Source organism: Cryptotermes secundus, unplaced genomic scaffold (assembly GCF_002891405.2).
Source record: "Cryptotermes secundus unplaced genomic scaffold, Csec_1.0 scaffold160, whole genome shotgun sequence".
Classification (NCBI taxonomy): domain Eukaryota; kingdom Metazoa; phylum Arthropoda; class Insecta; order Blattodea; family Kalotermitidae; genus Cryptotermes; species Cryptotermes secundus.
In genome coordinates this window covers 1,553,708-1,577,127 of record NW_019745080.1, presented here as the reverse complement: position 1 = coordinate 1,577,127, position 23,420 = coordinate 1,553,708, and the positions used below count along the sequence as shown (strand labels likewise).

General features: G+C 36.3%; 1 protein-coding gene across 3 annotated transcripts in view; it reads right to left on the bottom strand.

Moving 5' to 3' along the window:
- Positions 1 to 7,188: 7,188 nt before the first annotated feature.
- The window catches only part of LOC111874847 (soluble guanylate cyclase 88E), a 153,603-nt gene continuing 137,371 nt past the window's right edge, over positions 7,189 to 23,420 (bottom strand). For 2 of the 3 annotated variants that reach the window (XM_023870687.2, XM_023870690.2), the window contains 5 exons: positions 21,778 to 21,924; positions 18,981 to 19,161; positions 17,192 to 17,419; positions 15,119 to 15,343; positions 7,189 to 11,066 (listed from right to left, as the gene is read on the bottom strand). In XM_023870687.2, coding sequence (XP_023726455.1) covers positions 10,366 to 11,066; positions 15,119 to 15,343; positions 17,192 to 17,419; positions 18,981 to 19,161; positions 21,778 to 21,924 — 1,482 coding nt within the window. In that variant the 3' untranslated portion in view covers positions 7,189 to 10,365. The remainder of the gene's footprint in view (positions 11,067 to 15,118; positions 15,344 to 17,191; positions 17,420 to 18,980; positions 19,162 to 21,777; positions 21,925 to 23,420) is intronic. The other variant, XM_023870688.2, reaches the window with a different exon arrangement.

The window sequence follows — 23,420 nt, the reverse complement described above, 5'->3', positions numbered from 1 at the left end:
TTGCACGTCATGTCATGATGGCACATGAAATACTGTAATTTGTGGTTGCTTCGTAACTTATATCAACCTGTACAATCTTGAAGAAAACAGTCTTCTGGGATGTGGCACCGTGTAGATGTGGTGTTAATCGACGTTTCGGATGAACGTATCACCTCAATCTTCAGGGTAGAAGGAAAAATAAGAAAATCCATAAGCGAAGAAACAGTGAGAGCAGGTGCAAGTTCCCTTTGTGGCAAAGTTCGAAACAATTCCGTCCGCCCCCATTTGATTGGGTCTGAATTCATTCTGAAAATTTAAGTTACCTGAAACCATACCAGATAACCCAGAATATGAATATATGGTTGCTAGAATTCCGTCTGTTTGTATGTGCCCCATGCTAGCCCCCAAATGGCCTGACGGATTCTATTGATATTGGATATTTCGAAGTTTATCCATCATAGGACTGTACCTGGTAAATAAAAACATTCCAGTTCGAAAAATTGGAGCCTTTTGCAATGGCCTCCAGCTACGAAATTGTGATTTTCGCGAAAACGGCTTTGATGGTGTTTTTGATAAAACCACAATTTATGATGCCGAAGTGAGGAATGATGGAAGTATACCTCCACAACCCCATACATTTTCTTGTCATGGTACATCATTAATGAAGCACAATGGCAACTTTACCTTTATTGAAATCTGTGGAGACCATCCCTCTAAATGGGCGGCGCCATAGCTCAAGCAGTTAGTTGCTGACTTCCCACTGCGGCGGCCCGGGTTCGATCCCGGGTCTGGTCAAATGGGATTTGTGGTGGACAAAGTGGCGCTGAGGCGGATTTTCTCCAAGTACTTCGGTTTCTCCTGCCAATCTTCATTCCACCAAATTCTCCATCATAATCACCCGGGGCAGGCTACATTAACCAATCAGTGGCCGCCGTGCTGAGTGGACCCAGTTGGACTCCACCCCCCACTAAGCGAAAAATAATCCCTCTAAATAAAATATCGTAGAGTGTAACTTCAAGAAAATAACTGTATGGTATCTAGAAGCAGAAATGCAATGTATGGATTTTCTTTTAAAAACTTTATCATGGATTAAAACTAACTGTTTATATTTGAAATAATTTTTCTGAAATATTTATTTTAGGATAGTAGAGAGCTAAGATCTGTCAAGATCACATAAGGTAGTATGTGCAATATCACTCCGCTGAATTTTAACCATCATTTTCCACACAGTTACCACAGCAATTGCAGCACTCTGTGACAATGTCATAAAATATTCTCTTCCATGCCCACTTCCTTTATAAGAGCTATCATTACAGGGGTAAACTTCACAAAATATATGCAAGACGCAGTTAGTATTAGTATTTGCAAAGATCCTGATGACATTCTGGACAAGTTAGGAATTTGGTTCATACATTGTAAATCTGAGGCACAGTTTGGAAGGTTCTTGTATTGTAAATCTGAACTATGCCTTTGAGAATCTTGGCTTCACAATAGACTTTCACACTCCTCATTCCTTTGATCTTGATACAAATGTATCACCTAATATCTTTATTTTAAATACCACTAAAATGTATATGAGTTTTGACTCCATGTTGTCTAAAGCTGCAGGTGTTTATTTGCTGGATTTCAGCCATTGCAGCCCAACTTCGATCCCAGGTCAGGTCATGTGGGATTTGTGGTGGACAATATGGTGTATTTCCTGCAATTACTTCAGTTTCCCCTGCCAATTCTCATTCCACCATCTGATCCCATTCATTAATCATTCTGTCACTGATGATATACATCCCGTTAGTGAAAATGTTGTTTAAATAGCCAAATTAAAAAGAAATGTCTACTTATTCTCCTTATTCCTCCACTACTGAATAGCACAGAAAGAATTACAAAATACTACAATCCTTTGTTTTTAACACTGATACCTAGGAACTGTGTCTCTAACTTCAGATGCACGCTGAGATGAATTTGTTCATATGAATGCAGCTTATCTGAAACAATAGCAGTAAGTACAACAAACGAATGGAGTGTACATGAAATAAACAATCCACAGTCAGTATGGGTAACTTTATGCTCAATAACAACATTACAATATGTGAGTATTTGAAAATAGAGTCATTGGTCATTATGTGATCAATAAAGAGAGGCTAAACAAGTAGAAGATCTACAATAGAGTCAAGAACATATTGTCATCCATAAAAATAAATACTACCTAACAACATTTATAGCACATTATCTCTGTACAGTTAATTAAAATACTGAACATTTGAACATTTAAACATTTAAAACATAACATTTAGAATTCCACATGGAATATACATAAATATCATTTAGCATATCCTGATACACTTTCAGACATGTGAATTGTCCAGGTAACAGAATCCTGGACCAAATGATTCTCTGTTACCTCTTCATGCTGGCTTGCCATGTGTAGTTGTATGAATGAAGGAGTTAACTGTTTCAGCCTAATGACATTAACTTAAAAATCATACTTTAACTTACTCCGTAATTTATTTTATGCCAGTGCTGCAGAAAGATCAGGCCTGAGAAGACATTTATTCCTATGTTCCTTCGAGCCAATATTTATTAATATGCAACCCTAAAACAAATGGTCATGTAAATTTCCTTATTTAGTCATTTTAGATCCTGAAACATTCATTATCACACAACAGAGACCTTCGATGACATGTCATCTTTTTTTCCTTGTATCCTATGGGATGCTCTTAAATATATAAATCTCAGATATGAGCTGCTGGTTACAGAGATGTAAATTTTATAGGTAATTTTTTGGTAAATTTTTGGAATTTAAGGGTATTTCTTGTCATCTTTGGCTATTTTAGGGAATTTTTCTTCGTATGTTTTCTGATTTATAGGTAATATGGAAGCGAAGTGTTCTTTCTCTTTCTCCTTTAGGTCATTTTTCTGGATTTTTTCGGTCATTTTATAGGTCATTTTTAAATATTTTCAGGTCATCAATAACAATAACAATGCCAGCATGTAGAATATTATATGGAAATTAAATGGGTAAAAACATAATTAAATTTGTAGATATGTGATTTCCTTTTGGAAGGACAGATTTCAGTGTCATTACTCAACTACTTAATCAATGGTTTCCATGTGGAATTTAACACTCATGTCATTTAGAGTATTGCCAGCAATACTTCTGTACTGAATCAATTGATTAAAGCTTACAAGGCAACAGAGTAGGCCTATGTACTAGGGAAATTTTCTCTCCTGTCGACATCTTCTGAAGAAAAAAGATCTGACAGATGTTTTAAAAAACCACTCATTAAAAGAACATTTTGATCAGTATTAATTCAGAGTAAGATTTTATAAAAGCAGTTGTACTCATATATTGTGTGGTGTTTTAAATGAACTGCAATGTATTTACCTTTTCTAAAATGCATACACATTATTTGTTTTTTGGAAGTGGCACTTCCTACTGGGTTCTGACACTGTGTACTAATGGAAGACGTCTATAAATTACATGTGATAATTCACTTTATGTATTTTATCCTTGTCAATCACTTCTGAAAAATGATTGATCATTCTGTAGTAACCACTTGGAAAACAGGACTGGGAGCTATGAATAATGTAAGAAATAGAGCATGTAACCTGATTCTGAAAGTAGCAATTATGCAGTGTACTTATTCCTTGTAATTATTAGCTCAATATGATATTAAAAATTTCCATATATGATAACCACAAAAGATAATACTGTACACCAACTATTCTCTAAAAAAATCATCAGTAATGTGTGGTCCTTAAGATCAAGTCAGTGATGAAAGATATTTCTAAAGATACTTTCATTTGTCTTTGCATTATTTGTTTCACGATACACTTATGAGACATACTGGCAAGACAAACACATTTGCACAATGTCACTATAATAATTTTCTCACTATACACTAAAATCAATACCAAAGGCAAAAGTGTATGAAAGTAATATTAATGTTTTCATACTTATATAATTCCAAGAACTCATCCTTTTGTTCTGTGAGGTATGAAATAGTACAATCTTACAGATCAGCAAATTAACAAACTTAAATAATAAATTACAGAAAAAAATAATGTCACATGAAAAAAGATTGAATAATTTAGAGCTCTTGTCACTATATGAACTGAGAATAATAAAATAATTAATTCGAAATTAATATTCCTTATATGGATTGTTACCAATTCGTTTCACACATGTGACTGTCTCTGTAGTGTCTAATAATTTATTAAAATTGCATGAGTAGCACTGATGTAAATCACAGGTACAATTAAATTATTATCATTCTTAACAGCAATTAGAACCAAACATTTGCTTAAACAATAAATTAATTTGTTTGAAAAAATTATATAGACATCTAAACAATGCAACACAAAATGTTTAAAGACAGAGATTCTTTTATAAAACTGTGAAGAATTCAGACATATAGCTAGTGCCTCGTAACTTTAGCCACGTGGAAAGGTAAACACTGTTGTGAAGCACAAGAAGCTGTACACTTGCTGTGGTGATGTTCAGAGCTACTCCCCGAGCAGAAAATATTGCCTACAGAGACCAGGAGTAGATACACAATGTACAGGGTGGGGCCCAGAAACTTCCCTTTTTGAAGGCGAATAAAAGAAAAATTATTGCTGATAGACAAAAATTTATGTTTAGCTAATGAAAGAACATACTTTAAAGTTATAAATCATGCAGTTTCAAACAAAATATCTTGAAGGCGGTGGCCACCGTTCTCTATGCACTGATGCAACCGTTTTCTGAAGTTCCCTTCTGCACGTTCCAACATGTGCACCGGAATTTGGGCTACTTCCTGCCGAAGAACATTCTTCAGCTGAAGCAGTTTTGTGGGGCGATGTTTAAAAACCTCTGCCTTGAGGTATCCCCATAAAAAAAAATCATAGGGCGTTAGATCAGGTGAGTGCGCTGCCCACAGGATGTCACCTAAAAGTGAGATGAGCCATCCAGGGAACTTCGCCCTCAAAACTGTCATCGAAGCTCGGGCTGTGTGGGCCGTGGCACCATCCTGTTGGAACCAGACATTTCCTAGATGCATTTCTTCAAGAGCTGGTTCGAAAAAGTTTTTAATCATGACCACATACCACTGTGTATTGACAGTAACTGTATGATTGTCTTCTTCAAAAGAATAAGGGCCAGTAACTCTAACTCTCAACAACACACACCATACTGTCACCTTATCACTGTGACGTGGCCTCTCATGGAGCTCTCTGGAATTGTTACCACTCCAATAGCGCATATTCTGCTTGCTGACATATCCGGATAGGTGAAAATGTGCCTCATCATTAAAGAAAACAAGTGTGTCAGGGGGTAAAGTTTCCAATAACATTCGCACACAGTTATTCGGTTCTGGAAATCACATGGTGACAATTCTTGCACAACGACCATCTCATATGGATGGAAATGAAGATGTTCGTGAAGAATTCGGCACATTGAATGATCGGATATGTCTAGGGCGACTGCATGTTTGCGAGTGGAGCATCTTGGACATCTCAAAATCGACTGTTGAACTGCCTCCACATTTTCTGGCGTCATAATGGTCCGTTGTCATCCTGATGATTACCACACTCCTGGGCTTAATTCTGAAGTGAGTATGGAGTGCACACTGCACCGCCATGTAGGAATGGCTGTTTAACAATAGGCTTCAACAGCTAACGCACGCTGCTCACTCGTCCACCTCATGTTTCCTACTGTGGGGTATTAGACAGAAACTTCCGCAACTGCTGCATTCGCCGAGCCTATCCCCACTTTTCTGTGACCTCCCCTCCCTTCACAATGCATCTTCACAAAAAGCAAGTTCCTGCACCCACTCTGTACTATACACCTGACCACACTCCAAGATGCTACATTCCAAACTGGTAGTACCCACGCTGATGTAATGATAAGACTGCTCCCCCAGCTCCACAAGAGATGGTATGACCCCTCTACCACAGCTAGAGTTCTGAGGAACTAACAGTATCTGTAACATGAACAATTCTATTCATATCCATCAAATTACTGAAGACTTCTTGCAAATTATGTGTAGGTTACAGAAGACATGTTGGATCACTAAACATTATGGAATTATATTTAGATTAAGTTTAAATAAAATTCAAAGAGACTGATGAGAAGCAGACATACACAAGGGCTCACTGCAATACTAAAAAAATACCGAATTCTTAACCATGTATGAACCTCCTCAATGAAGAGACAGAAGGATGGAAGACAGATAAAAGTTAAGAATTATTTTGTATAATCATTTTTAATGGCCCTGTATATCTGTATCTCAGCTGTTGGATTCACATTCTTCAAATAGTGAATTCCATAATATTTTAAAATTAGCTGCTCTCCTGAAAACCAGTGCCTAAAGTGGACTGGTACACTATTCCAGTTCTCTTTCATGACATCAGACTGACAAAACTTGCATGTCATTATTTTGATTATGCCACAGCCCTGAAACAAGATTCATCTTAACATTGAATAGTGAAAAATGATTAAAAGTACTCCAGGCCAACAGTGAACAAAATTAAATAGTAGTTACTATAGGATTCTGATGATGGTGTATAACACACTGATATATTGGATTTTTGGACTTTATCCATCGTCCTGGTTTTTAAGATAACTAATAAAAACACGACGTTTCGGAAACTGGATCTGTTTCCGTCCTCAGGTGAAGGAAACATCCAGTTTCTGAAACATCGTGTTTTTATTAGTTATCTTAAAAAACCAGGACGATGAATAAAGTCCAAAAAAAGTTAAGAATTATTTTGTATAATCATTTTTAATGGCCCTGTATATCTGTATCTCAGCTGTTGGATTCACATTCTTCAAATAGTGAATTCCATAATATTTTAAAATTAGCTGCTCTCCTGAAAACCAGTGCCTAAAGTGGACTGGTACACTATTCCAGTTCTCTTTCATGACATCAGACTGACAAAACTTGCATGTCATTATTTTGATTATGCCACAGCCCTGAAACAAGATTCATCTTAACATTGAATAGTGAAAAATGATTAAAAGTACTCCAGGCTAACAGTGAACAAAATTAAATAGTAGTTATTATAGGATTCTGACGATGGTGTATAACACACTGATATATTGGATTTTTGGACTTTATCCATCGTCCTGGTTTTTAAGATAACTAATAAAAACACGACGTTTCGGAAACTGGATCTGTTTCCGTCCTCAGGTGAAGGAAACATCCAGTTTCTGAAACATCGTGTTTTTATTAGTTATCTTAAAAAACCAGGACGATGAATAAAGTCCAAAAATCCAGTATATCAGAAAATTAAATAGTTTTCTTAATTATGAACAAAATCTTTCTATGTATGCGATTTAAGGTTCTCATGGTAGTGAGTATTAAGATAACAGTTTTCTGAGATGTGATGCCCTATATTTCAGTAGATACCAATGTTTCAGAGGAAAATGTTACCTCTATCTACTCTACCCTGAAAATGGAGCCAACAGGTTCTTCCAAAACACTAATACAGACAAATTAACCACTGGATTACCTGCACCAGAATTTTCCTGGGACAGGGAGGAAGGAAAGTTAAAGGAGGTTGACATATTTAAAACAATGAGGTGCAGGGGTGGCAATGTCTTTTTCTATACTCTTTTAATCTCATATTGGAAAACACTGTTATGCAGTTTCCTGTAGGATGGCATTTACACATTCTGAAGAAGAGTAAAGCATGTCAGTTCTAAAAGATTTGGATGGTAGTGTATTCTGGAATTGTTTCCAAAATATTCTGTTCTTTCAGAATGCTAGATAATAAATTCCAAAAACTCGGTACTCCCGAGAATGAAGTACTTAGTGACATACTGCCAAACCTACTAATTTGTAAGCATGCAAACACACACATGCACACACACACACACACACACACACACATGCACACACACAACAATGACAATAATAATGGGTTTGAATAGTGACTACAGGTCACTCGGCTTGCTTAGCTTACTCAATGTCCCTGAAAATGGAGGCAGTACATTCTTCTGAAATGCTGTTAAACTACCAAACTACACAGCACCATGTCTCAGAAAATGGTACTTTTCATGTAAGCAACTGCATTACAGGCGTAACACAGAGACTTACATGATGAATAAAAGAATATTTCTGTATCACATGTCTAATATGAAATGTCCCCTAGCCAACAAAGTTCATATATATGACCACTGTAAATGTTAGCATTTTTATGTGTGAATAACTCCTTTACTCCGTAACCAGCCAAGTGCTGGGTCAGAAATGAAGCCCCAAAATTAGGGACAGAGGAGATAACAATGTGCTGTGTCTGGTCAGAGTACTTGGTATTTCACAAGATGGTGAGAGATAAGAATGTAGCAATGGGAGTGACAATTAGCATGGGAAAACTGAAGGAATTCCAAGAAATACCTAATGTAACGCCACTGCATCCACCACAAATCTCAAACGAAGTCATCTGAGACTGAACCCAGGCATCTGAGATAAGAAGCCAGTGTCTAACTATCTGAGCTAGGCCACAGTCATACATACGTCAAAGCCTTGAAGGAACAGGAAGAAATTATGCATATACAGCTTGGAAAAATAATGGTATCAAGGAAATATAAATCTTCCTATTCAGATATGTCTACAGACCTGAGTGTTTAAATCCTTGCGTGCATTTATTTCTTTACTGTACGTCCATTTCCCTCTTTTTTCATCACTCATCCTAATACTCTTAAGTGAAGAGTAAATATTCTGCAGCTTCTAATTGGCAAGTATCCCTAATACATCTTTCACATTATCTCTCTTCAATCTAAATGAAATACTCAGTACACTGTGTGGAATTTCAGGTTCTGACATCTCTTCTGGGATAAAATGCTATGTAGTTAAGTGAAAGTCAATTAATGATTCAGAGGAACATGTAACCTCCATCTTCAGGGTTAAAGAGTAAGCCAAGCAAAATCCCAACATGAAACAGGCAACCAGCAAGTAAGCTCTGATTGGCTTACTCTTCAATCCTGAAGAAGGAGGCGGCATAGTCCTCTCAAACGCTGATTTGCTTGCTGTTTGCTTCATGCTGTTTTTGCTTCACTTACTGTCTTCTGAAGAGAGAGGAGACATGTTCCTCCAAAACTTCAAGTGACTACATGACATTATACTGCAGAAGATAGAATTCTGCTCAATGCATTGCTCTTAAGCACTCTCAGTTTCATTTCTTCTTCAGGAATATGTTATATTTATGTGGGTAAAATGCCCCTACCTCATCAATTCAGTTATGTCAAAGGCTGAAAATGGTTCTATATGGGAACAGATGCCATTTATCTACTTCCACATTTATGTTTTAAAAATGCTATTTCTAGTGCTTTCAGAGGTCACAACTGTGTTATTATCACTATTACATGTAAAAAATCCCTAATCTGAATTTAATGTGAGCTAATTTTCACATTACAATCATCTTGGATCCAGAAGGAGACCTAAAATAAACTTAGTTCCAAAGTGTTTATAGATCACATACAAAAACAAACATTTGTACTGGTAAATATGGTTAGAGATGTAAGTCTCTGCCCTACTTAACAAATTAGGTAACAATTTAAAGTCAGCTTTACATCCTGTACTTTATAAAAGCAATACATTTAAAGAAGCATTATACATACATGTGAGGTTCAAGGTTCTCTGTACAGTGACAATGTGGATTACTTTCTTCTGGAATGTGACGCCATGTAGATCCATAGATATGTACCAACACTTAGATGGAACCTGCTGCCTCAATCTTCAGAGTAAAGGATAGAGAAATCAGATTTATATAAAATGTTGGTACCTATCCACCTATCACACCCCCACAGGTCCATAATCTTAATCTGAACTTTAATGAACCTCTTTTACAAATATGTGCGGGTCATTTCCCAAGACTTTTCTAGTGACCACATGTGACTCTCTGAGCATTCACTTAGTTCTTAATATCCATTTCTGTCCTCAGTTATGTGTGTCAAAAATGAATCTGCCAGTTGCAATGTTCAAGAATGCTGATATCATCTTCATTTCTGATGTATAATGCTTGCAATGATCAGTTTAACTTATATATGAAACATTCGATATAAGACAATATATGAGTAGATGATATACTCGTATGTTGGAAATGCTGGACATTTCAGATTGGACATCATCATTTGTCACCAACAACAGATTCACAAATTATTATTACAAGAGTTGAATATTATCAAATGTACTTGTAAATTGCAAATAAAACAAAAACAAACAAAAGGCTATGTTCTAAAATAAAATGCAGTACAACAGATTATTTCACTTAATTTCATTGATGTATTATTGCATTTTCAACATTATATCCTGGAAAGGGTTACTTTGAAAATTGCCTTGTCATCATGTAATAAAACTACTGTAGTTTAGTTTAGATGTCATGATATTTCTAGTGAATACATGCACATGTTTATACTAGAACACAGGAGTTACTGTGTAGACGATGTTTTCCACTGCCAATACCACTGTCTCCACTACCAAACCTCGCACAACATTGGTGCTGCTGCTGCCCATGGTAAGTGTGATTGTGGCGATGGTGATGCTGATGATGGTGACTGTGATCTTGGTCTTGCTTCTGCTGTCGTTCCTTTTCTAATAAGACTACCTGTCTTGCCCGCACACACAGATTCCCATCTGACTGTGATGTGGATGGTAACCCTACTGGTATATTTGTTCCTACTGCTTCATCTTCATCACTCCCCTCAAAAACGTTGCTAAGCACTGGATTCACTTCACTGTCTGCAAAACTGCCCCTGTGACTTGAAAGAGGCGCTGTTACATCTGTTGTGGTATCACTGGCTGAGACAGGGGCAGGGGTAGGAGCTCTTGGAAAGGCAGGGATAAGCATTGTAGCAGAACATGGTAAAGGAGGTAATGGTAATATTAATGGTTCATTTGAATCACTAAGTGAAGAAGGAGATTTGCATAAAAGTGTTCCAGTTCTTGAAAGAGTACCAGTAACAGCAGTTGTAGTTTTTATGATGGAAGGTGCTGTGAATGTTGCAGAACGAGAAGATGCTTTGAGAGAGGCTAGGTCTTTGGTTTCACGCTCATTGATGGCAGAATAACCACACGTCATGAACACTGCACCCATTGAGTTGGAGCGGGACTCTGCAGAAAGTAAGGTGGTAAATTTGTACAATGAAATAGTGTTAACACTTTGAAGCCTGGAAATCAGCTAAATAATATTTAAAATCTTGATTCTTAACTCACAGAAAACACAACACATCTTCATTACAAACACCAACTGGTTAATTCTATACAGTGACATTTTGATTGTATGTGGTAATCATAGAATAGGTCGGATAATAAGAATAAGGAAAATCAATAATCTCGACATACCCACCATCCATGCTGAATTCAACCCTGAAAAGCACTACTGAAACTTAGTTGCTATTCTCCTGGTCACTATGCAGTAAGACAAATATCTTCCTAACAGAAGAGAGCAGCCCTTGTTTGGTGGTGGCATACCGATATGAAAAGCAATAAAATAATAAATTATAAAGTTCATAATTTGTATAGTCTACTGCAAATCATAATAAACCATCACTGAACGAGATGAAATAGGAAACCCTTAAATCATTTCAGGAACCTATAATCAACAATTAAGAGGCACTAGAAGTCCTGTGGATAGTCCAAATAGAGGATAATCCATGCATGGATAATGGAGAGTCTCTTGTGTAGATAAATAATTGTTATTTATTCTGAAAATCATACATAAGTCATAAGTATGTTCTGCACGCAAAATTCAGAATTCTTTAATGTTAAAACAGTGGATGCATAACAGTTGCCACTGTGCTTTAAAAAGTTATATCATACACAAGTAATACTTTCACCAATTCATGCAGATTTTTAAAAGTCAAATTTGTATTAAATTTGTATTAATATCTTCAGTTTTGGTTCATTAAAATTATAAATATACATCATTATTTAAATTATTTGCATAACCTTATGTTGTGTAATCAGATGAATTTAATATATGAAACAAGAAAATATTTGAAAAATTCTGAAAGGTGGTTTAAAGTTCCTGATTAATGTAAACACCTTATAAACTTCGCAAATAAGATATATTCACAGAAAAAGTCATCCTATATGTGTTTTAATATTACATTACAATAAATTACATACCTCAGTTGTTAAAGCACTTTATTTTATATCACAAACTAAAAACAAATATGTTAGTAATTACTAAACCATTTACTTTTTTTTTTCTATGTTGTCTGAAGAAATGAAATAAATAAGCCACTATCTGATATGTAATTATTTTGTGAAGTCAATGAACTTTTGACAGCATGAAAACTGTTTCATTAAAGGTTAACAAATGGTTAACTAACGTTCAATTTCAAGTCATTTTTATCATTCCTTGATTAGATCACGGCATTTCTGGTGCTCAGTAAAAGGGTTACTATATTAAAAAAAATCTTCAGGGCATAATGTGACTGAAGACCTTTACACTAAACAGATGTCATTATTTCTGATTTCCAGCCTGTATGCTACGGTTGTAACTTCCACTGTTTAAGAATTACACTTGTTAAGCCTCTACTATGATTTGAAAGAAATAGTGTGCATATACAGCATTATCCTAAAATGAACTGAAGCTGAGGCAAATGGTGAGAAGAATTATTCAACCTTGAACATTATATTATTCCAAAGACAAAATAACTCCATCCAGTGCGACTATTAAATTAAAAACTTTAATACCAGGAAAGCAGTTGTGATTGTGAAAAATTGGATTTTGTGTATATTGTGTATTCCAGGCAATGTGTGTGTATGTAATTTAGCACTCAGAACACCTATTGTGATAGTGGTTTCCAAATAAGTATTGATGTTCCCTCTGAAGATGATCCGTAAGGATTGAAACATGTAAGGGTACTAAGTTTTCAAGTAGTAAAACTTAAATAGTTACACTGGACGGAGTTGTTTTGTCTTTGTAATTGTTAGTGTGATGGACCAGAATGAAACAAATCAAATTATATTATTCATCTGAACAAATTAAATTCCAGTTCACGAACAGCAATAGTAGTTATCAAAAAATCATGCTAATGCTTTCAGCTTGCAGAGTACACATGGGTGGGTTTAGGTAAATGCCTCTCTTTCTCTTGCCATAGGATACTATATTTAAACTTACAAAGTTCTATACCCTTGTTACAAAGCTTTACAGACATGAAATGTGAATTTCAGTTTACAACAATCAATTTTCTGGACATTACCTACCTAATATGTTTTTAAATCAGATGACACTTCAGAGAGTGGACTGTCTCTGTAGTCTCCAAAACATTATCTCAAACAAAGAAATGTTTTCAATGAAGGGCACTGTCCAAGAGATTTATCATTGTATTGATATACCATTGTCACAAACTTTTGGACAAAACTTTAGTTTTATTGTCCTCTCCCTGTCCTCTCTTCTTGACAAATATGTCTGATTGGGTGGTTACAATCTCCAAATATGTCTTCCTATACTTCTCTCATTTGAAAACAAAATGCTCAGGCAATTAACTTTACCTAAGAAGGATGAAGTAAATAAGCAATTTGGAATATTACAAAACATGGAGCATCTTGATATATATACAGATCACTAAGTAATGTTGGAATAATGAAATCTATGAGTGTCTAATGGGCTGGTCTAAACTGGGAGACAAAGAACAAAATTTGCAAACAAAATTTTAGCAGAAAAACATCTTAAAAAAAGCTCATTTGGAAGACCAAGAATCAGATGAGAAGAAAAATGATGTAGGTCTGTGAGGATGGGAGCTGGATGGAAGTGGCTTAAGATCAAGACCAATGGCAGGCTTTGATTTTAGCTATTTAACTTTTGGGTTCTGCTATTATAATGTCCCATCAGTTAGCTATGTGCATTTATTGTATATACAGATCCAATGTTGCATATACCACTCAGCATGAAATCACAGATGTTTTTCCTTTTACTTACATACCCATAATATTAAAAAATATTTCAAACAAAAATTTTAATCTTAATAAGATCTGAAATGCACTTTACATAAAAAGTTTTAATTTTGTACTATAGTGAGCTTCCCATAAAACTAATAAAGTTTGCTTTCAGCCTCATGTAAGTAGCAATTATACTGAACCAACATTAATCATTTTAAGCTTGCATGACAACTTCTGGTGTAGGAACCTAACACCATGCTTCATCAGAATTCATACAGTAGTTTCAGGATTGAAACGTGACTAAGCAAATTAAAAGAAGACCTCCCAATTATGACTTAATTTTATGTACACAGAATGAATAATCTACACATAACCCTGAAAGTCTGCCTGTCTGTCCCTCTGTCCAACCACCACATATCCCATTCTGTTTCTTGGAAACAATGCATCATAAAAAACCGATACAGGTAAAAGCTATTCCCCTTGGGGAGACACCCCCTGGATGATCATTAATTTTGCTGTTGCATGCATGGGCTCAAGTTCAAACCAACATATATACCTGTTACTTATTCATAAGAAAAGGTTTGGGATCATGACACCAACAGACCATGATGACAATGAGTGTGTAAAGTTCATAAGTCTTATCGTAACTGTGTTAAAATGCTGTGATCACATTAGATTGTGGTGTGATGTATTTTCATTTTTAAATGCAGTAGCATAGTTGGTTGAGGGACTATGCTACAAGCTGGGAGGTTGCGGGACCAAATCATGTTGAGGTGGATTTCTTCAATTTACCTAATTCTTCCAGCCACACTATGGCCCTGGGGTCAACTGCACCTCTAACAGAAATGAGTACCAGGAATATTCTTGGGGGTAAAGGGTGACCAGCACATAAGGCTGACAACCTTACCACCATCTATGAGCCAATTGTCTAGAAAATGTGGGAACCTCAACATCCCACAAACCTTTGGACCTCCACGGCCTTATACAGGGATACCTTTACTTTTTTTTATTGAACTTAGTTGTGTGTATGATTAGTTGTAAATAGTGTATTACAGTTTTATGTAAATGAAATTCCAAAGTCAGGCCGTTTTAATGCAGGAATATAGTTTTCTTTATACAGACTGCCCACATTACCTGTATTCTAGAACTGTATGTTCGAGTCCAGATATTTAACATAAGTACAAAGCTCTAAAATCGATGAACATTAATGTGAGTTCAACTGGTATATAAGCCAGAACATATCCACACCGAAGCTATTTAGCAAGACAGCATACCTCTTTGTTTGTTTATCTTAACTGGGGAGTTGGCAATTGATCGTCTTGCTATATCCTGAAAGGTAACAGGAGAATAAACACGCCGTTCCTCTCCAATGCTTGTGAGTCCTAATGTGGACCCTTTTTCAGGCTTTTCAGGTTCTGATCTTGCACAGACAGATGATGGTCGGCGAGCTAGCGGCATACGAAACTCACGGCGATCGAGCCAATATGTCTTCATACTACCTGGAATGGAATAATTGTATCAAGCGGTATATACAAGTAGTATGGCAAACCATTAAAGTGCTTCAGTACAGAATATTTTTAAAAATCTCTATTTGACAGCTGATGAACATATTTAAAAATATGCATCACAGTGTCTTTCAAGATTAATATTAAATCCTTATTTTATATTAACCCTTTCAGGACCAATCCCAAATATACTAGTGTCTATCTAACATGTCTGTGGCCTAACCCCAAATGCACTATTTCTAGTTCTACTTTTTCTTCACATAGATACACTCCTGCTGTGTCTTCTTTGAACATCTGAATTCTCACACCTCTTCAAAGAATGTAAGTTAAAACATGAGTAAAATTGTCCCTCTACTTAATTAAGATACATGCCGCTGATACTATAAGCCAGAAGAACACAGGTTCGATTCCTGATGAGGTCATTGGATTTTCAATAGTCCTAATACTTTCAGCCACACTACAGCACTCTGGTCAACTCATCCTCTAATGAGTAAGAGGAATCTGCCTGGGGGTAAAGGGGAGGGGGCTCATAAGCCTGAAAACCTCACAGCCATCTGTGAGCTGACTGCCTAGAAAATGTGGGAGCCTTAACGTCTCACAACCCGGGATCAAACCCGGCCTGCCATGGTAGGAAGCCAGTGACTAACTGCTTCAGCTGTGGTGTGTCCGAGTGAAAGTATAACTCCAGGCATTCTTAACCTCAGCATATTTTTTCCCAAGCAAAATCAAGAGAATAACAACAAAAACAGGAAAACCTAAGATGAACAAGAAATATGGACTGGAAGGCACATTGATACTTGAAATATGTTAAAGTGAAATAGCAAATATATGTTAAATTACGTATGGTCCTCTTTTCTCTCCCCCCCCCCCCCCCNTATCCACCACTCTAAAACAATTCTCTAACATATAACTTTATTTTTCCGTCATGGAAAAATAAAGTTATATATTGTAACACAACAGGATGCATGAAATGAAAATTCTTTAACAGCTTAAACATGAATTCCACAGCAAATTTTCTGCCTCTCCCTCTCCACACACAAAATCCTGACTGCAAGCGATATTTTGTTTCCTGCTCTGCTGTACGGACTTAAGTCAGTTATATGGAACTGAATCAGAGGATGATTGTGAATGATGTGAAGGAAGCAGTCATGGCCTATTTTAAGGAAGGTTCAGGAACTTGCTTGAAGGAGTTTGGAAAAATGACAGCTCGTTTGGGATAGCTGCTCTCTAGGCTAAGAACTGATTCCAAAACTCCCCTAATAGAAAGCAGTGATTCTTGCCAGTATCAAGTAGTCGTGGTTCTCATGAAAGCAAGAATCATGGATGCTGTAGATGAACAAGGAAGAAAAAAGAAACTAAGATACAGCATGAATGGGAATAAATGATGGTAGGAGAAGGGGATGGTAAAGAGCCCGTTATAAGGTGGAAAGGTATAATAAAGGAAGTACTACTAATTTATGACAATTATATTTATAAATGTACATAATAGACAATAGCACAACATTAAAATAACCTGCAACGATGTAAGAAAATATACAAAGAATTTTCTGTAAGAACCCTATGATCAATGCCCTTAACCAATCGGTAGAGGGATCTCTTTCCCCAGGGGTAAATCAGGCGGTGCATGAAGATGATAATTCCAACTAGTGCAGAGGTTAAGAATATATATGGATCTATATATCCACTCCCCTCTACATCTTCATGGTGCAGTGCTGAATTAGTTGAGCACATGAACAAAGCTTTTTACTTCTTAACAATAACAAGATGGTGGCCAGTAGGATCAAAGTTAGCTATTTTATTTGATAATATAAACATTACTACCACATTAATTGTTTCATATACCTTTTCCTTTAACCTGTATCTCTCCACGTTCAGTAACCAAATAAATTGGAGTCAGCAAATCACGAGTTGACTGAGAGATATGAATCTTCATAGCTTCACTTGTTGACTCCATCCGTGAGGCTGTGTTGACAGAATCCCCAAACAAACAGTAACGAGGCATCTTCAGTCCTACAATGCCTGCCACTACTGCACCAGAATGCACACCCACTCTGATCTGCAGGTGTGAGCCTACAGAACAGTATACCAGACAGGCTAATAACCAGGAGTAGTGTATTCTTAGGGGATGACAGGACTAAAATTTTAGAGTGACTTGACAATGAAAAACTAATAACTGTTGCTATAGATTCAATTAAAGTCTGTTTGAATGTCCTACTACTTTATTAAAAAACTAAACTCTGTTTCTTTGAAAATAAATGAAGAAATTGGAGCAAATTATAAGTACAGGGCAAAGATTAATCCAAAGCCACACATGGCAAAAGTTATATAAGGTAACTTCAGTTTCCAGTGCTGCCAAACATTTAATCCATGAACCACCACTGGCAATATCATTTTCACCTGATGAGGCTGGCTGCTGTCATCCATAAAGCTCTCATCTATTTATGGAGTATGTAATTTAAGCTTATGGTTTTAATTTTAAAATGTTATTACACCGTGATTTTAGTAAATAAAAAAATAGAGTGTTTGAAACCTGTGGTATTCTCAATAATTATATATTTTTATTTACACTTCATATCAAAGTTATAAACTACCCATTTACCGGATGAGTGTTATTTGCTGTGGTATAACCAGGCCTGGGTATTTTCTTTTCAGTCATGTTACTCTAAATGCTTTGGAATGTAAAAATCTTCAATATTTATTTTTTTGTAACAATTAAGTTAAAGTTAAGTTGTTTGCACACATTTTAAACTACTCAGCACCACTTTACAAAAACGTTAACACAGAGCAATTTCAACCTGCCATCTCAGCACATGCAATACAGAAAAACTGGATAGATAGCAGGTGTTAGACTATGCATCTCACAGAGTGCTGTCATATAGACAAGAAAATTCCAAATGATGTAACAGTGAAAGTTCCAGTTCTCTAGCTCATCATACCCAGGAGCTATATGCAATTGAAATCAGAATATGCAATGGTACATCACACCCATTGCATTATCATTCAACCACAACAGAATGTTCTGTCATACTCAGCAAAAGGATCAATGTATTTGTCTCAGCATACTCTCTTGAACAAGCCTATCTTGGTGGTCGAGACACAATTTGACCCAAGGTTCACCAGTTCAAACCCACCTGAAGTTGATGGATTTGTAAGGGCAACAGATATCTAAAGAACATCTTCTTTCATAACGGAAGAAAAGCGAGGGGTGAGTCCCACGTCATTGCATTTAAGGAATGTAAAAAACCCTTTCACTTTTGATAAGAGATGAGTGAAGTTATATTTAGATATCATTTTCAATAGCCCACAAAACTCCCTACTCTGCTCCTAGATGCTGCTGCGGTGATACGATTGTGGAGGCCTCTGGCAAACAAGAGTGGGAACAACTTGAAATCACCCAATTGAGCTGAAGTACACTGGACAACTTAATTTGCCCAAGTGGTGTCCAAATAAAAAATGAGTTATAAATATGACAATCTTTTGATTTTAAAAAGGCATAAATGACTTAATTGTCAAAGCGCAGCATTAGAAACCAAGCAACCAACCCTCTAGAACAATATCTACATGAAATATTACTCTTTAACAGTGACAAAAATATAAATTAAATAATAGTATTACTGGCATTCCACGTTACCTGTAGATGGATCCTTTAGATCCGTAATGGCCTCCACCATATCAAGGGCCATGTCACACACCTTTTCAGCATGATTGATCTCCTTTTCTGGTGCACCCGATACAACCATATATGCATCACCTATTGTCTCCACCTGGCGGCGACACAAAATACCTTGTTGAGGTCTACGGTGAGCGAATGCCTAATGTGCCATCAGGACAGCCAGGAGGATGAAAATGGGGACAAAATGAAGGTAAGTGAAGAAAAGGAGATAAAAGATTAAAAGAAAGAAAAGAAAAAGTGATTTACTAAAACATAGACGTGCAAACTGAAATTATATAATTACAACTACAAGCTTCGAAAATTTCAGAATGTTTAAAAAATATTTATATAAAATAAAGTTACATCTTGGCCACTAGAAATAAGAAGACTGGTCATTCAAAATAAAATAATACTACTCTCCATGTTTTTTGACCTGGTCGATCTCAGGAGAATGCACAGAGAATTTGATGGTGTCCAATGAGATAAGGATTACAGAATGTGCATCAGTTAGTGAGAGGCTTCTCATTCATTCATTCATTGTTGGAGGAGGTGGGTTTCCCCATGCACTTAGACCAGTTATTTGTCCATTGTGCAACCCCCTTGAATTTCTACTGTCCCCATACCCTACCGGTACTGGTGCCCGTTATCAGCCCCTTTCTGCCAGCGAGGTCGGCCCTCTACTGGCAGTGGTATCTGATAATTAGTCCCTTTCTGTCAGCGAGGTCAATCCTCATCTGGCAGTGGTACCTAATACTTTCCCCATCTACCAGAGGCATTGGAAACTACTTGGGCGGGAAAATTTGACTAATTTAGCTCAGAGGTTCTTTTACATGCCGTAAATCTATGACACGGGACCCATGGCTTAAAGTCCCTCCCGGAGGACTTGTTCCCGAATTTTTTCTGCCCTTAAAAATTCCACGACCTCCGCCGGGTTTGAACCCGCATACCTTGAGTCATGAGGTGGGAACGTTACCCCTAGACTACGGAGACCGCTTAGTGAGAAGCTTACTTCCAGCATGTCACTCTCCCTTCCTCCCACAGTTCAGCCAAAATCACCATCTTGCTATTTTTTGCTGCACTCAAACTTATCCTCACATGCAACCCAGAATTCAGGCCTAAAAAGAGCCTGTACTATCAGAGCCATTGATCATTCTATAGTATCAGTAAAGAAACAGTTTGTATATAAGAAATGTGTGAATGAGCACAGGCAAATATAACAGAGAACTGGTAAGGATTTGGAAGGAAGTTGTCATGACCTACTCAAAGTATTATCACGGCATTTTTCTGGATGGACTGGGTAAAACCATGAAAAAATCAATTATGGCAGCCAGTGACCTAGCTGAGATTCAAATCAAGCATATTCCAAAATATAAGTCTACACAGCGTTACTACTAAACTAAAGTGTCTAGTATTTCGTTTTGTATCTGATCTGTATATCAGTTTAAGAAATCTGTATCAGAGGATTTGATAATTATTTCAGTAACTGATTAATCAATAAAGTGTGACAATGTCAAATTGTAAGCAAATGAGATAAGATTTTTTTTGTTATGTACATATTTTTCTGCTGATTTGTAAATGTAAATCATCAAATGCTACTCTGAGCTTTAGAAGTGTAAATGCTTTAGGAACAACTCAGCTTTCTCAGAACTTCATTACAATTAATGACACAAAATCTCCAGACACTGTAATAAAAATAATCCCTCATATTATAATTCTTAAAGCATTTTTATTTATATTCTTGCATTTCTCCAAAATTAATGGCCATAAGGTGGACAAAAGGACAGAAATTAATTCTCATTTAACAATATATATAGAAGAACAGCACCACAAAATGTGTCAACCGAGGCAGCTGCCTGGTTCAATTGTGCTGTTACAACAACCCTGAAAAAAATATGCCAATTTTTGGTCGTATACTTAATTTCTATGAAATGTCATGCATAATTAAAGCTCCTTTAAAAACATTATGAATACTAAATTATAGAAAAATTGTTGACACTATCCAGTGTGATTCAACTACAGTAAAACTTGGTTATAGCAACATCGGTTTCTGCGACACCTTGTCTATTGCGTCAAATATTCAATGGTACGAACTAATTCCTCATAAAGCAACTGTTTTTATACCTTGCTTAGTACGACATGCACAAATGCATCAACCTCGTATGTAACGTCATTTTCATTCCTGAATTTCTCTGATATGGACATTGAACGTAATTTAGAAAGTGTGTACTGGGCAAGTAACAGGAAACAGATGAAGATAACTGATTACTGTACTCGTATCTAGGTACAGTAAGGCACAACAATTGATGTAATCTACTGTAATTTGGTGAGTAGGCCTACCTTTAATATACAGTATTAGTGCGGTGTGTATTGTCAATGAAAAGCGCTGTAATATGTCTTTGATATTACACATTTGGGCAATTCCACGTTAATGTTACGTTAGTCTGTACTTAACTACGTATTTCACTAAAAAATGCAACATTTTTAACTCAGTTTTTGGTAGATTTTTACGTGACTAACATAAGGCTACTGTGGAAGTGCCCATTTCGGTTACAACGACACTCGTTTATAACGACACTATTTTTAGGTCCCTTTGATGATGTTATAACCAAGTTCTACTGTATTCTGTAATTTAATTTATTAGTGTGATGGACTAGAATGAATAAAGTTAAGATTATGAATACTCTTTGAAGATTGATTACACATATTTCATCATAATTACTAGGCTGTATTTAATCAGTTAGAAACAGTAAGTGAGACAGAATTAATTATGGCATACCTTGTAGACACCATTTCGCTCAGTAAGTGTATCAAATATGGAATACATTGCATTGAGCATTGAGACAACTTCCATAGGTGTGATACGGCTGCATATTTCAGTGAATGTCACCACATCGGAGAATAGGATAGAAACACTGTCAAACATCTGTCACAACAGAAACACAAAGGCCCCATATAGTCACTACTGATATAGCACTTTGATTTTTGAAGAGCTTAATAGTCACTACTGCAGATGGTGTGCTGATATTGAAACATGTATTCCATCACAAATTACGTTGTGCATTGGAATAACCTCCATTAATGGTAAGTCCTATATTAAAATCTATTTCGTTTGTTTTTTCCCCTATATGCTCATCTAGCTGATATACCACCATTGTGCAGGCGTAATGCACATATATATTTGCGAAGTGTGTTACACTTAATGTTAACTTAATGATACTTATATATACAAATTACAATTATAAAAAGTATAATGATGTTCCATGTATGGTAAAAAAAGGTAAAGCTATCCCTGTAACAGGCCGTGTAGGTGCATAGTGTTGTGAGATATCGAGACTCCCACATTTTCTAGATAATCGGCTCACACATGGAGGTGTGGCTGTCAGCCTTGCACACCGGCCACCCTTTACCACCCAAGGAGATTCCAGGTACTCTTTTCTGTTAGAGGCTGAGTTGACTCCAGGGCCACAGTGCGGCTGGAAAAATTGAAAAATTCAACTGCCTCATTGGGAATCGAACCCACAACCTTCCAGCTGGTGGCATAGTTTCTCAACCAATTACACTATTGCATGCCCCAATTGATATTCCACGTTTTAGATTTAATAATCTAAATGCAACAGTGTCAACCTTGCACCTTTCTAACTGTAACTTTTAATTCCATAATAATTCTAATATTGAATAATATTAATCTGTTTGTCTCAATCACTGACTGTACTTGAATGAGGTCTTTTTATTTGGATGAATATTAATTTTTTAAGATAACAATACTCTTCTAATATAAAATGTAAATCCTCACAATTTTACAAACTTTTACAAACTGCCTTTTATTTCTGTAAAACTGAAAACTAAATACCACAAAAACTATAACAGATAGACATATAGCAAAAGCAATTGTTTTTTTGTTTTCCTATGCTGCACTGGAAGGGCAGAGCTCAAAAAGTGAGATGAATGTTTCTCAAGCCATAAGCAAAAGATAAAAATGTTTTAGGAAGTTTTCAAATATTTTGGGGGAGGGGAGTTTTAAGGGTCAAAAAGCTCCCCAAGAAGGTCCTCTACCATCATGCCAAATTTGGTCGAAATGTGTCACAGTGTGGAAATGTACAAAGGGTAACAAATACACATGCTTGTTAGTTGATATAAGAGAAGAGGTAAGGAATGAAATATCTCAAAAGGAATGCATCTCCTTTGCTATAAAAGCAGATAATGTAGTTCTGCAAGTGTAATACTGCAGATAATGGTTCTGTAAATTTGTCTTGATAGTACTGTGAAATGTACTTTCACTTAAAAACTACATTAAACAACATTCTCTAGAATCCAAGTATGTAGAAATATTGTGCACAATGTTTTGGATTGACACTAAGACTGAGTCCCAATGCTTACACCATCCAACAGCAGAACTTTCCAAAGACCTTATGGTACACA